The 15,345-nt window shown below is 45.9% G+C and overlaps 1 protein-coding gene across 1 annotated transcript; it reads left to right on the plus strand.

Moving 5' to 3' along the window:
* The first annotated feature begins 4,569 nt into the window (after nt 1-4,569).
* Nucleotides 4,570-10,833, plus strand: LOC128113641 (nucleolin-like). Its single transcript, XM_052743468.1, is given in 5 exon segments — nt 4,570-4,612; nt 8,613-8,743; nt 8,745-8,852; nt 8,854-8,908; nt 8,911-10,833. Coding segments are annotated over 5 exon segments (2,052 nt in total). The 3' UTR covers nt 10,626-10,833.
* The last annotated feature ends 4,512 nt before the right edge of the window (nt 10,834-15,345 follow it).

Genomic DNA, 15,345 nt, shown 5'->3' on the forward strand with positions numbered 1-15,345 from the left:
CAATCTTGGGTCCTCTGTAAGAGCAGTGTGCACTCTTATTTCTTTATGAGAGCTCTATTTGCATGTATGCCTGCATGACAGAAGAGGCCATCAGATCCTATTGGAGATGGTTGTGAGCCACGATGTGGGTGCTGGGAATTGAACTCAGGACCTCTGGAAGAGCAGCCAGTGCTCTTAACCCCTGAGCCATCTCTCCAGCCCTTGCACTCTTAATTACTGAGCCATCTCTCCAGGCTTGCCACCTGAACTTTTGGGTGAACATGAGTCAGGCCTCCTCTCTCTCCATGATTGACTTTCACAGCCGTCCCCACCCAGGGGCTGTATGTGACAGGTTGTCTCTTCGGGCTTCTTGTCTTGTGATTGGTCCTTGTTTTCTGGTCCCCAGAGGAGCTCAGTCTTAACCAATAGGCTCCCTCTGGAGAAGGCACCTGGCCAAGGCCCCTTGGGTTATGATAAAGATAGATTGGACCCCCCTCTCAAATGCTGACCACTGTATCATGCACAAGCAATCACTACCTCACCAAACCCTCCAACTGGAGGCTTTCAAGGGTGTGGGCTCGTGGGTAGGACTACCAGGCTGCTCTTCACCAGAACCCATCCAGCTTGTCTCTTAACTTAGGCTTTTTTCCCCTTCCATTGCCAGGAGCTACAGCTGGCTTGCTTTATGATTGCCACAGCATTTATAGGCTTTGGGATAGAGTCTATTCTGCATCATTCTGATTCCTTACATTCACTGCAAAGCAACCTTAAACATTTTTTTTTTCGAGACAGGCCCTGGCTGTTCTTGAACTCACTCCGTAGCCCAAGCTGGCCTTGAACTCACAGAGATCCCCCTGTCTCTGCCTCCTGAGTGCTGGGATTAAAGACATGTGCCACCACCACCCGGCTTTATTTTTAAGATAATTTTAACATAATTTTTTTTACCGATTCTTAGGGAATTTCACGTCATGCACCCCAGTCCCGCTCACCTTCAGTCCCTCCATATCCTTCCCTCACCACTGCAGTCCCTCCCAAAAAAAAAAAACGAAAATCAATAAAAAACAAAACAAAACACAAAAAAAATCCACCTCGCTCTTCATCTTTCCAACCCCTCTTCATTCATCCTGGTGGCCCTGGGAGCTGCGGTGTGTCAGGAAGTAGACCTTTTTGTCCAATCAGCCCCACCCACCAATGTTCATTGCAATGAGTCATTGGTCCGGTTCAAGACCTCTGGTACACCATCATCACTGGCCCCTCACCGAAACGCCTCTCGGACATCCCTGCTGTTGGCCCGAGTCGTGGAGATCCTGTGGTTATCGTTCTGCAGGACCAGTCCTTTCCCGCAGTCCATCATAGATGGGGTAGACATTAGGGTGGACCAATAGAAGGCCTAGGATGTGGGTCTGGGTGGTAGCTGAGCTGGTCCGTCCAGGCCACTGGGACCACCCCTCCTAGGCCCATGCCATAGGGGCCAGCTCTCCCACACCAGTGGTGTGGTGTGGGGCCATCTCTCCGGAGTGCAGGGGGCCAGCTATCCCAGGGCCAATGAGGGGCGGGGCCGGCTCAGCATGGCCCTCAGATTTCAACAGGCATGGTTCCTGTGAACCCCTGTGGCATCATCACAGACCCCAGCTGCAGCAGGACCACGGACCCAGACATGGTCCTCAGCAGCACCTCAGGCCCAGACGTCACTGTGGCCCCAGTGGCAGCATAGGCCACCCAGACCAGTATGGCGTTGACGGCAGCAAGGCCCTCAGACACCAACATGGTCTCAGGTGGCTGTCCAGATCCCAGGCATCCACAGCCCTCAGTGGCAATAGAAGTCACAGATATCGGGCTGGAGAGATGGCTCAGTGGTTAAGGGCACTGGCTGCTCTTCCTAAAGGTCCTGAGTTCAAGTCCCAGCAACCACGGGGTGGTTCACAACCATCTGTAATGAGATCTGGTGCCCTCTTCTGGCCAGCAGACATACATGCAGACAGGAAATTGTATACATAATAAATAAATAAATCTTTAAAAAAAAAAAAGAAGTCACAGATATCAACCCAGGTGGTGGCCCAAACCCTCGGCACTGCCCTTGATGGTACCAGGAGCTACTGATACCAACACAGACCCTGGCTGCGGTAGGGCCACAGACCCAGACATGGCCTTCGCCAGCAGTCCAGGCCAGCAGGCCACTCAGATCGGCATGGCCCCCTCGGCAGGCTGTGTGGTATTTAAAAGCAGATCTTCGTGCTGGGTTTGCTTCCCCAGTTCCCAACATACTAGCCATTCAGAGGTGTACAAACTGAGAAGTCTCTGGACTGCGTGGGAACCTGTCCAGTGTACAGCTTGCAAAGCTATGTGTGGCCATCAGAGGCTCCTGCTATGCACAAAGAGGTAGCTTCTAAGGAGAAGACAGCTGTCCGCATCTGACACTTGACCAATATAGACTTGGTACCAACCTAAACGAGAAGAAAGGAGGACACTCCAAAGCATCGACCACCCACCTGTCCGCCTGCAGACTCCAATATTAGAGGACCTGGAAGAACTCCACCGGTGCTTTCTCTTTTACCACCCCGCTTCTTCTTTTCTTTTCTTTTATTTTATTTGAGACAGGCTTTCTCTGTGCAACTTTGAAGTGCTGGATTAAAGGCGTGCGCCACCACCGCCCGTTGTTATTATTATTATTATTATTTTGCTTCTTATATTTTTCTTTGTTTCCATGATTTTATATCATTTTTATTTCATATTTTAGTCTTTTATGTTTTTATTTGTATTCATCTTCTTACATCCATCTAATTTGTTTACATAATTTTCCCTTTGCTATGCTATTTTTTTTTTTTTTTTTTTTTGCACTGGAGATTGTAAATTCGATCTCATTCAAGCCTAAATTGGACTGCTCACATGCTTGGTCAGCTCTCCACTACTGAGGTATAGAGTCACTTTTTTATGTTTTTCTTTTCGAGACAGGGTCTTGCTAAGTTGCCCAGGCTGGACTTGAATTCACTCTCTAGGTTTGGAAGGCCGTGAACTTGTCATCTTCCTGCAGAGCACTTGATTTCAGCTGCCTCATTCCTGCCTCAAGGCTGAAAGGGAAGGGCTTACAGGCCTGCGCTGCCAAGTCTGGCTGCTATCATGCCCTTCAATTTCTTTCTCTTTTCTCTCTCTGTTCATTACCTTATTCTTTTTCATTTAACCTTGCTTCCAGAACCTGTGCTTTTTCCTGTCTCCTTCCTTTATTTCATTCATTTACTACTTTTACTTTTACCCCAAGTAACAACTTCTTCTTCTTCTTCTTCTTCTTCTTCTTCTTCTTCTTCTTCTTCTTCTTCTTCTTCTCCTCCTCCTCCTCCTCCTCCTCCTCCTCCTCCTCCTCCTCCTCCTTCTTCTTTTTGTTTTTGTTTTTTTTTTGATTTTTTCGAGACAGGGTTTCTCTGTGTAGCTCTGGCTGTTCTGGAACTCACTTTGTAGGACAGGCTGGCCTTGAACTCGCAGAGATCCGCCTGCCTCTGCCTCCTTGGGATTAAAGGTGTGTGCCACCACTGCCTGGCTCCCAAGTAACTTTTAAAGTTTAGTATAGTCTCCATTGTCTTTTTTGTCCAGTGGTTGGCGGTGGTATAGTAACTGACTTTACACAGTTTTGATTGTATTTCTGTATCTTCTCTGGTCTGGTGTTACTACCCTAGTGATCCTCTCCTTTCTGAATAGTGTTTGGGATTGAGTCCTCCAGAAATGACCACTAAAGAGTAAAAGGACTTGTCATGAAAGCCTGACCACTTGAGTCCAGTCCCTGGAACTCACAGTAGAGATAACTAGTTCTCGACAGCTGTCCTGTGATACCCACAGGTGCTCTGTACACACACACACACACACACACACACACACACACACACACACACACACACACAAACACAGATTATAAAGAAATTTTTAAAAAGAAAAAGGTGTGAGCATGATGACTCACGCCTTTAATCCCAGCACTTGGGAGACAGAAGCAGGCAGGTCCAAAACCAGCCTGGTCTACAAAGTGAGTTCCAGGACAGCAGGAGTGTTACACAGTGAGACACCCCTCACCCCGGAAAAAAAAGTATAGAACTTTTGAGGTGAATTTTTTTTGATTTTTTTTAAATTTTTTTATTTTTATTTTGCAATACAATTCAGTTCTACATATCAGCCACGGATTCCCTTGTTCTCCCCCCTCCTGCCCCCCTCACCTTCCCCCCATCCCACCCCCCATTCGCACCTCCTCCAGGGCAAAGCCTCCCCGAGGACTGAGATCAACCTGGTAGACCCAGTCCAGACAGGTCCAGTCCCCTCCTCCCAGGCCGAGCCAAGCGATCCTGCATAGGCCCCAGGTTTCAAACAGCCGACTCATGCAATGAGCACAGGACCCGGTCCCACTGCCTGGATGCCTCCCAAACAGATCAAGCCAATCAACTGTCTCACCCATTCAGAGGGCCTGCAGAAATCCACAAAGAATTTTTTTTAAAGTAGAGTCTCAAAAACCAAACCAAACCAAACAAACAACAAAGACTTCTAAGAAGATTCCCCAAGTAAAACTAGATGAGATATCCATACCAACAGATGTACAAAGTACAACTCTCAAACATGGGGACCATGAAAATGCAAGGCAGCCTGACACCTCCAGAAGGTAACTCAATTGCCATATCCAAAAGCACTGTATTTGTTGAAGCCAAAGAATTCAAAAGTCTGCTCATAAAAATGATCAGTGACTGGGGCTGGAGAGATAGTTGGATTCCCAGCACCCACATGGTGGCTCACACCACCTGTAACTCCAGTTCCAGGGAATTTGATGCCTTCTTCTGGTCTCTGAGGCACGCAGAAGTAGTTTCTGGTTTTTCATCTGCACTGTGAAGACTGGGTTGTTGGATGGCAAACATGTGGTCTTTGGGAAAATGAAAGAAGGCATGAGCATTGTGAAAGCCACGGGGCACTTGGGGTCCACGAAGAAGATCACCACGGTCGACCATGGACACCTCTAATGCTTTTGGGTTGCGTTTATCTAAACCACTAGACAATTTCTTCCCTAGCTCAGGAGAGCACCTTTGCCCCATCTCACAATATCCAATAATCTTGGTGTTTTAACTGCAGTTTTTTGGAGATATTTTCATTATTCACCTCCAAGTCTAGCTGGAATGCAGAGTTAAGCTTATGATTATAAATAAAAACTAAGGAAAAACAGGATACGAAATCAACATAAAAATCTGTTGCTTTTCTATACATCAATAACAAGCATGTTTAGAAAGGAATCCGAAAAATTCTCATTGATAATAGTTTCAAAAACTAATAAAGTACTTATGAATAAATCTAATTAGGTAATGAAAGATAGTACAATGAAAACTTCAAAACATTACAGAGAGGAATTAAAGAAAACAATAGAAAGCTGGGCAGTGACAGCACACACCTTTAATCCCAGCACTCGGGAGGCAGAGGCAGAGGCAGGTAGATCTCTGTGAGTTCGAGGCCAGCCTGGTCTACAGAGCGAGATCCAGGACAGGCGCAAAGCTACACAGAGAAACCCTGTCTCGAAAAACCAAAACAAAAGGTACATTGAGATTGCATCTTACTCCAGTTGGAATGGCTACCTATCAAGCAAACAAATAACAACGAATGCTGCCAAGGGTGCTTGTTTTCTTTTTCTTTTTCTTTTCTGGTTTTTCGAGACAGGGTTTCTCTGTGTAGTTTCGGTGCCTGTCCTGGATCTCGCTCTCTAGACCAGGCTGACCTCGAACTCACAGATCTGCCTGCCTCTGCCTCCCAAGTGCTGGGATTGAAGATGTGCACCACCACTGCCTGTCTCTTTTTTTTCTTTTTCTTTTCTCCTCTTTCTTTATATCTATCTATCTATCTATCTATTTATGTTTATCTATCTATTTATTTATTTGTTTTGTTTTTTGAGACAAGGTTTTTCTGTGTAACAGCTCTGGATCTCGCTCTATAGACTGACTAGCCTACGAACTCACAGATCTCTGCCTGGCTCTGCCTCCCAAGTGCTGGGATTAAAAGTGTGTGCCACAGCCTGGCAAGTGGTCTATAACCTCTACTCAATGCTAGCAGAAATGTAAACTAGTGTAGCCACTATAGAGGTCCTACAAAAGTAAAAGTAGATCTACCTTGTGACCCGGGTATAGGACTCTAGGTTATGGTGTATACCCAAAGGAACCTAAATCAGCATACCACAGAGTATGTTTATTGTGGCACTATTTGCAAAAGCTGAGATATAGAACCAACCTAGATGCCTGTTGACAGATGAATGACTAAAAAAAATGTGGTACATACATAATGGAGTTGGGTTTTTCCCAACCATAAAGAAGAGTAAAACTACATCATTTGCAGGAGCTAAAGAACACCATTCTAAATAAAATAAGTCAGCTATCACATATTCTCTCTCACCTACAGAACGTAGATTTAAATTTTCTGTATGTATACATACGGCCTTTATCCTCCAGGTCTTCTCTTGTGACTCTTGGGTAACCTGGATTTGTGTGTGTGTGTGTGTGTGTGTGTGTGTGTGTGTGTGTGTGTGTGTGTGTGTTGTAAGTGCATGTGTGCATGCAGGTGCAGGTGCAAACCAGAATTGACATCAAATGTCTTCTTCTGTTACTCTCTCTTTTTTTTTGAGATACTGTGTTTAATATACATGCTTACACTCCCAACCTGTGTGAGAAGGTCATTCTCCAATACATAGAAAATTCCAGACTGTCTGGGGATATGTGATATCTATCTAAAATAAAATAATAAACCGGCCAGGCAGTGGTGGCTTAAGCCTTTAATCCCAGCACGCGGGAGGCAGAGCCAGCCCGATCTCTGTGAGTTCAAGGCCAGCCTGGGCTACAGAGCGAGTTCCAGGAAAGGCTCCAAAGCTACACAGAGAAACCCTGTCTCAGAAAAAAATAAAAATAAAAAAATAAACCATTAAAAATGTTTAAAAAAAAAAGGGCAGAGTATGCTGTCTATCAATGTTAGTGTTTTAGAGGCCGGGGCAAGAGGATCCAGAGCAGCAGGGAGTTCAAGGCCACTTGAGCTTCTTGGGGATCAGTGTCAAAAGAACAGAAGGTGCTACATCCCGTACACAGTGGTTTGTTTCTCCTCTCCCCTCAGTGATCCTCAGCGCCGGCTGCGCTGGCTTTATTTTCTGTATGAAGTGGTACTGACGGCTCAGGCCATGGCTCAAGTATTACTCTCTTCTTCTTCTTTTTTTTTTTAATAATAATAAACTGGTCTAGTCTATTTGGTATTTGGTGTTCTATATACTTCTTTTAGGGTTTACTCTGTGTAGCTTTGCGCCTTTCCTGGGACTCACTTGGTAGCCCAGGCTGGCCTCGAACTCACAGAGATCCGCCTGGCTCTGCCTCCCGAGTGCTGGGATTAAAGGCGTGCGCCACCACCGCCCGGCTAATTCTTTTTTTTTAGATTTATTTATTTATTATGTATACAGCATGCATGACTGCAGGCCAGAAGAGGGCACCAGATCTCATTACAGGTGGTTGTGAGCCACCATGTGGTTGCTGGGAATTGAACTCAGGACCTCTGGAAGAGCAGCCAGTGTTCTTAACCTCTGAGCCATCTCTCCAGGCCACTCTCTTCTTAATATATTGGGGCAGGGGCTCTCATTTGAACTCAGAGCTCACCAGTTTCACTAGTTTTGCCCTGAGGAGTCCCCCATCAATGCCTCCCCCACGCATTGCTGGGATGGCAGGAAGGGTACCATACCTGCCCATCATTTACACGGGAGCTGGGGATTCAACTCAGCTTTTTTTCCCATGCATATGGGGCAAGTGTTTTACACACTGAACCATCACCCAAAATGCAGAACTTCTTTACATGATGGCTGGGTTTCGTGCCTGTCAACTTGACCCAAGCTAGAGCCATTTTGGACGAGGGAAGCTCAACAGAGAAAATGACCCACTAGATTGGCCTGTGGGGTATTTTCTCGATTGAGAATTGATTTGGGGGGTCCCAGCTCACTGTGGGTGGTGCCACCCCTGGGCTGGTGGTCCCAAGCACTATAAGAAAGCAGGCTGAGCAAGCTGTGAAGAGCAAGGTGGTGAGCAGCATGCTGGCTCCGCGGCCTCGGCATCAGTCCATATCTCCAGGTTCCTGTCATGGTCTCCCTCAGTGACGGACTTAAAAGCTGTAAGGTGAAATAACAACTTTCCTTCCTAAGTTGATTTTGGCCACAGCATTTTATCACAGTAATAGAAACCCTGAGAGAGAGCTAGAGGGAAGCAGGGGAAAAGAGAGAAAGAGACAAAGCACACTTATGGTGGGAGCCATAATTGTCTTTTTTTCCCCCTGTTTTAAGACAAGGTCTCTTGCTGGGCGGTGGTGGCACAGGCCTTTAATCCCAGCACTCAGGAGGCAGAGGCAGGCGGATCTCTGTGAGTTCGAGGCCAGCCTGGGCTACAGAGTGAGATCCCAGGAAAGGCGCAAAGCTACACAGAGAAACCCTGTCTTGAAAAACCAAAAAAAAAGGGGGTGTTGAGTGTGCCCGGGGGTCAGGGTGTGTGTAGGGGAGGGGTTGAGGCCGGAGGAGCCGGGAGTGGGACCCAGCGCCGCTGTGTGGAGATGGGACCCAACGCGTGCAACCGGCGCACGCCGGAACCCGCCTCCTGTCGCACGTGCTCCAGCCGGCAAAACCCACGGTGACTCCAAGAAAATGGCTCCTCCCCCAAAGGAGGTGGAAGAAGACAGTGAAGATGAAGAAATGTCAGAAGATGAAGAAGATGACAGCAGTGGAGAAGAGGTTGTAATCCCTCAGAAAAAAAGGCAAGAAGGCTACCACAACTCCAGCAAAGAAGGTAGTTGTTTCACAAACAAAAAAGGTTGCAGTTCCCACACCAGCTAAGAAAGCTGTTGCTACCCCTGGCAAAAAAGGCAGCAGCCACCCCAGCCAAGAAGGCAGTTACACCAGCTAAAGCGGCATCTTACCTGGTAAGAAGGGAGCTATCAATCACTCCAGCCAAGGATGGAATGGTAAGAAGGAAGACAGTGATGAGGATGAGGATGATGAGGAAGAGGATGACAGTGAAGATGAAGATGATGAGGAAGAGGATGAATTTGAGCCACCAGTAGTGAAAGGAGTGAAACCATCTAAAGTAGCTGCTACTGCTCCGGCCTCAGAGGATGAGGATGAAGACGAGGATGAGGAAGATGACGATGAAGAAGCAGCTATGGAGATCACACCTGCTAAAGGAAAGAAAGCTCCTGCAAAACTTGTTCCTGTGAAAGCCAAGAATGTGGCTGAAGAGGAGGAGGAGGAGGATGACGATGATGAAGAGGAGGAGGAAGAAGATGAGGAAGAGGAAGAAGAGGAAGATCCTGTTAAAGCAGCACCTGGAAAATGGAAGAAGGAAATGACCAAACAGAAAGAAGTTCCTGAAGCCAAGAAACAGAAAGTGGAAGGCTCAGAATCAACTACACCCTTCAGTCTATTCATTGGAAACCTTAATCCAAACAAGTCTGTTGCTGAATTAAAAGTTGCCATTAGTAAACTTTTTGCTAAAAATGATCTTGCTGTTGTGGATGTCAGAACTGGTACAAATAGGAAATTTGGTTATGTGGCCTTTGAGTCAGCTGAAGAAAAGGCCTTGGAGCTCACTGGTTTAAAAGTGTTTGGCAATGAAATTAAACTTGAAAAACCAAAAGGAAGAGATAGTAAGAAAGTTCGAGCTGCAAGAACACTTTTAGCAAAGAACCTTTCTTTCAACATCACTGAGGATGAATTAAAAGAAGTGTTTGAAGATGCCCTGGAGATCAGATTGGTTAGCCACGATGGGAAGAGTAAAGGGATTGCTTATAGTGAATTTAAATCTGAAGCTGATGCAGAGAAGAACTTTGAAGGAAAGCAGGGGGCAAAGATTGATGGGCGATCTGTTTCACTCTACTACCCTGGGAGAAGGGACAAAGGCAAGAAAGAGCTGGAAAGAATAGATAGCACTTGGAGTGGTGAACCAAAAACTTTGGTTTTAAGTAACCTTTCCTGTGGTGCAACAGAAGAAAGTCTTCAGGAAGTGTTTGAGAAAGCAACTATTATCAAAGTGCCCCAGAACCCACACGGCAAATCTCAAGTGTATGCATTTATAGAATTTGCTTCATTTGAAGATGCTAAAGAAGCTGTAAACTCCTGTAATAAAATGGAAATTGAGGGCAGAACAATCAGGCTGGAGTTACAAGGACCCAGGGGATCACCTAATGCAAGAAGTCAGCCATCCAAAACTCTGTTTGTCAAAGGTCTGTCTGAGGATACCACTGAAGAGACATTAAAAGAATCATTTGAGGGCTCTGTTCGCGCAAGAATAGTCACTGACCGGGAAACTGGTTCCTCTAAAGGGTTTGGTTTTGTAGACTTCAATAGTGAGGAAGATGCCAAAGCTGCCAAGGAGGCCATGGAAGATGGAGAAATTGACGGGAACAAAGTTACCTTGGACTGGGCCAAACCTAAGGGTGAAGGTGGCTTTGGTGGCCAAGGTGGAGGAGGTAGAGGAGGTTTCGGAGGCCGAGGTGGTGGCAGAGGAGGAAGAGGCAGCTTTGGTGGCAGAGGCCGGGGAGGCTTTGGAGGTCGAGGAGGCTTCCGAGGTGGCAGAGGAGGAGGAGAAGGGGGAGACTTCAAGCCACAAGGAAAGAAGACGAAGTTTGAATAGTTCCTTCCATCCCAATTTTTCCCGATTCATTTTAAAGAAAGGACTCTGGGGTTTTACACTGTTACCTGTTAAATGACAGAGCCTTTTAAAGGACATTTCAAAAGATTTTTTTTCCTACAATTAATTTTTTTTTGCATTGGGGGTTGTAAAAGAATGTTTATCATGTTTTTTGCTTCAGTGACTTTAAGACAAATTAAAAGTCCTAAACTCTAAAAAAAAAAAAAAAAAAAAAAAAAAAGACAAGGTCTCACTCTGTAGATTAGGGTGGCCTCAAATTCACAACCTTCATGCCCTTGATTACAGTGTGTACCAGCACGCCCAGCCCCTGCAGTCTTTAAAAAAAGAACCAGGATTTCTCTGTGTAGCCCTGGTTGTTCTGGAACTCACTCTGTAGATCAGGCTGGTCTCAAACTCATAGAGATCCACCTGCCTCTGCCTCCTGAGTGCTGGGATTAAAGGTGTGTGCTGCCGACACCACCACCAGCTGGCTCCTGCAGTTTTTCTGAACACTAATCTCACAGGTGACCCCTCTTTTGGAACAACCCAGCCTCCGAGTAGTTGAGCTGGCCGTGAAGTGCAGCGAGGCTGAAGAAAGAGAGGTAAATCTAGGACCGCACGTGGTACAGTTTAGTGGCGTCCTAAGGACAGAAGCTCCATCCTGGGAAACAGCAAGAGCAAGACCAGTGGATCTCTGCTAAGTCAGAAGGAGATACGAGTATATTACTCCAAACAACAGTGACTTTTTCCAAGCTGGACTCTACCTGGTTTATCATGTCAAAGACATCCAACACATCCTGGTGTTGAGGCTGCCAAGATCTAGTCAGAAGCTACATGTAGCGCTCTAACAGCTTTGCCCACTTAAATTATGCTGGAAAACCATTTGGGAGAAACTGGCAGGATTCTTCTGGGCCAGTCATGGTGGTCATATCTCCAGATGGCTGCAATAAGGTCAAGCTGAATCCCTACAACATGTTATCATGTCTCTCATGTTATATTTGTTAGAAGTAAGTCACTAAATCCAGGCTACACTTGGGGAGATTATACAATATCACAAACACCTAGAGATGGATTAATCTGTGTCTTTTTTTTTTCAGAGTTGAGGACCGAACCCAGGGCCTTGCGCTTGCTAAATCCCCAACCCCTAATCTGTGTCTTAATCTTAACCACTGTTCTGTTGCTGTGAAGAGACATCATGACCAAGGCAATTGCTTTTGTTTTTTTTTTAAGGTTTATTGTTCTGCCTGCATGTATCCCTGCAGGCCAGAAGAGGGCACCAGATCTCGTTACAGATGGTTGTGAGAATTGACATGTGGTTGTGGGGAATTGAACTCAGGGCCTCTGGAAGAGCAGCCAGTGCTCTTAACCTCTGAGCCATCTCTCCAGCCCAAGGATGGTTGTGAGAATTGACATGTGGTTTCGGGGAATTGAACTCAGGACCTCTGGAAGAGCTACCAGTGCTCTTAACCTCTGAACCATCTCTCCAGCCAAAAGCAACTGTTATAAGAGAAAGTATTTCATTGGGGGCTCCCTTACAGTTTCAGAGGTTTAGTGCATTATCATCATGGCAGGAAGCATGGCAGCATGTAGGCAGACATGGTACTGAAGAAGCTGAGAGTTACAACTTGATCCACAGGGCAGAGAGAGACTGGGACTGGCGTAGGCTGCTTTTGAACCCTCAAAGCCCACCCCTGGTGACATAACTTCCTCCAACAAGACCATACCTCCTAATCTTTATAATCTGTCAAATAGTGTCACTCCCTGGTGACTAAGCATTCAAATCTATGAGCTTGTGGGGACTGTTCTAGTTCAAACCACCACAATCAAGGGCCATTTTTCTACTTTGTGTGTGTGTGTATGTGTGTGTGTGTGTGTGTGTGTGTGTGTGTGTGTGTGTGTGTGTTTCTGTGTGACCACAGATGTCTGAATAGGGCATTGGATCTCTTGTAAGTGATGTTACAGACAGTTGTGACCCACCTGCTGTAAGTGTTGGAAACTGAACTTGAGTCTTCTGTAAAAGCAGTTCACACCTTTAACTGCTGAACAAAAAATATACTACAGAATCATGAGTCAGTATGGGATTGTGCATTTTCCTGATAACAATTTAGAGCAAGGGGCAGAGAAGAGATACTTGCATATTTGTTTACTGTCCATTCATGCATGAAGAATCTGCAGTCTTCACACTACACCTTTCCTGCTCAAGTGTGGGAATCATTTCCATATTATCATTTATTATTTTTCATTTTAACATAATATTTTAATTCTCTGAGAATTTCATACATGCACGAAATGCATTTTGCTTATATTCACCCCCACTCCTGTTCCTAGCTCCTCCCAGACCCACCCCCTTATTCCCTTCCTCTAGATCCTATTATGGTTAGTTGGTTTTTTGTTTTGTTTTTTGATTTTTTTTTTAAAACAGAGCCTTGGCCAGGCTGTGGTGGCACACGCCTTTAATCCCAGCACTCGGGAGGCAGAGCCAGGTGGATCTCTGTGAGTTCGAGGCCAGCCTGGTCTACAGAGCGAGATCCAGGACAGGCACCAAAGCTACACAGAGAAACCCTGTCTCGAAAAACCAAAAAAAAAAAAAAAAAATTTAAAAAAGAGCCTTACTGCATTGCCCGGTGTGCTTTCAAACTTCTCTGCTCATGTGATCCTCCTGCCGCGGCTCCCAACTATCTGGAATTAGAGTTCTGGGCCACCATGCTCAGCTCCCAAGTGCTAACTTGATACATCTTTCTACAAGCGCGGAGCAGTATTCTACTTGCTTCTTGAATTGTTTGTATTAGAAAAATATAGATCTTCTTGCCTCTATGGGTCCCTTGTACCATTTACTTATTTACTTGCTAGTTTTTCTTTCTTGTATATTTATTTATTATGTATAGTATTCTGTCTGCATGTTTGCCTGAACACCAGAAGAGGGCACTAGATCTCATCTTGGATGATTGTGGGCCACCATGTGGTTGCTAGGAATTGAACTCAGGACCTCTGGAACAGCAGCCAGTGCTTTTAACCTCTAAGCCATCTCTCCTGTCCCTGTTTTTGGTCTTTCAAGACAGGATTTCTCTGTGTTAACAGTCCTAGCTGTCCTGGAATTAGTGCTGTAGACCAGACTGTCCTCGAACTCACAGAGATCCGCCTGCCTCTGCCTCTGCCTCCTGAGTGCTGGGATTAAAGGTGTGCGCCACCACCGCCCAACACTTTTATTTATTTTGAGTTACATCATTACAAGGATGCATGCTCCACTAGGTAGTCCATAGATAATGGCCACCAGTGACTCAGAATCTGTTGTTTTGTAGCTTAAGACCACAAAAGCCTGACTCGGAGTCTACAGGGAAATATGGTCAGTGCTTCGTTTTCTGGTGCAGTTCAATTATCTATGTGAATTTGTTCCAAGGAAACGGATAACAGCACTATGCCCTTTCCTGAATCTTTCCACAGTATCTCTGTATTTGTAGCAAATAGATGTTCTGAATATTTTCCACATATTCTTAATCCTCAAGAGCATCCATAAAGTAGGTTGATGTAGTGTTTGTCTCTATTTTTCCAGATGTAGAATCCTCATATGCAGAGAGCTTGAATCATTTGCCTGAGGCCACACGAGTGACTAAGTGACCAAATTGTGACTGGAACCTACTTGAGTCCATACCGGTCAGGTTGTACTTTTGTTTGTCTTTCTTGGTGCATTTTGTTTGGTTGGTTGGTTAGGTTTTTTGTTGCTGTTGCTTGTTTTTTTTTTTTTTTCTTTTTTCTTTTTTTGGTTTTTCGAGATACGATTTCTTTGTAGCTTTGGTGCCTGTCCTGGAACTCACTCTGTAGTCCAGGCTGGCCTTGAACTCACAGAGATCCACCTGGCTCTGCCTCCCGCGTGCTGGGACCACCACCCGGCTCCCCTAAATTTTTTGTATGTATGTATGCATGTATTTGCTGTGTGTGTGAGTGTGTGCGTGCCACAGCACACATGTGGAGGTCAGAGGACAACTTGCAGGCTATCTGTTCTCTCCTTTCACCAAGTGAGTTTTGGGGATTGAACTCAGGCAAGATGACAAGTGCTGAACTATCTGGATGGTCCTCTGTCCAATCTTTAATCTTCAAATTGACTTATGAGCCTGCCTTCTTTCCTCCCACCCTCCCTCCCTTCATTTTCGTCTTCTCATTCTTTCTCTTTTTACAAAAGATCTCTCCATGTAGTCCAGACTGATAGTCCTCCGCTATCAGTCTCGTGAGTGGCCACTGCTCCAGGCTTGATTTTTTTCCCCTGTGGCTTCTGCATCCCTTTTCATCAATCCTGGCTCCTTTTCCTGGCTCCAGAAAAGGCCTGACAGCACACTGCCCCGCAGTTTTGCAGCTTCTTCTTGTTTGACCTCACGGCTTGATATGCCTCAAGGATTACTCTTGGTGGCAGTGTTGCCCTAGAAACTGGAAACGCTTTGCAAGCCTTCACCCCCCTCCTCAAATTGATGTTCTCTTTTCCCACCCTCCGGGTCTGAAAAAAATGCCAGGAAAGCAGGCAGGCTGGGGGTGGGGGCGTGGGGGGGATGGGAGACAGGCTGCCTGCCAGTAGGAGGGCAGCTCCGGAGGATAGCAGCTTTGTTCCTTTCCATTTGAAATCATTACAGATCCTGGCTGCAGAGCCTCCTAGGGCGTCTTTTGTAGAGCTGCATTGTCCTTTGTTAGAACCCAGTAGGTGTCCCTGTGATCAGGTGGGCAGATTGATTAAGGA

This window comes from Peromyscus californicus, unplaced genomic scaffold (assembly GCF_007827085.1).
Source record: "Peromyscus californicus insignis strain IS unplaced genomic scaffold, ASM782708v3 Scaffold_10__1_contigs__length_136768540, whole genome shotgun sequence".
NCBI classification, from domain to species: domain Eukaryota; kingdom Metazoa; phylum Chordata; class Mammalia; order Rodentia; family Cricetidae; genus Peromyscus; species Peromyscus californicus.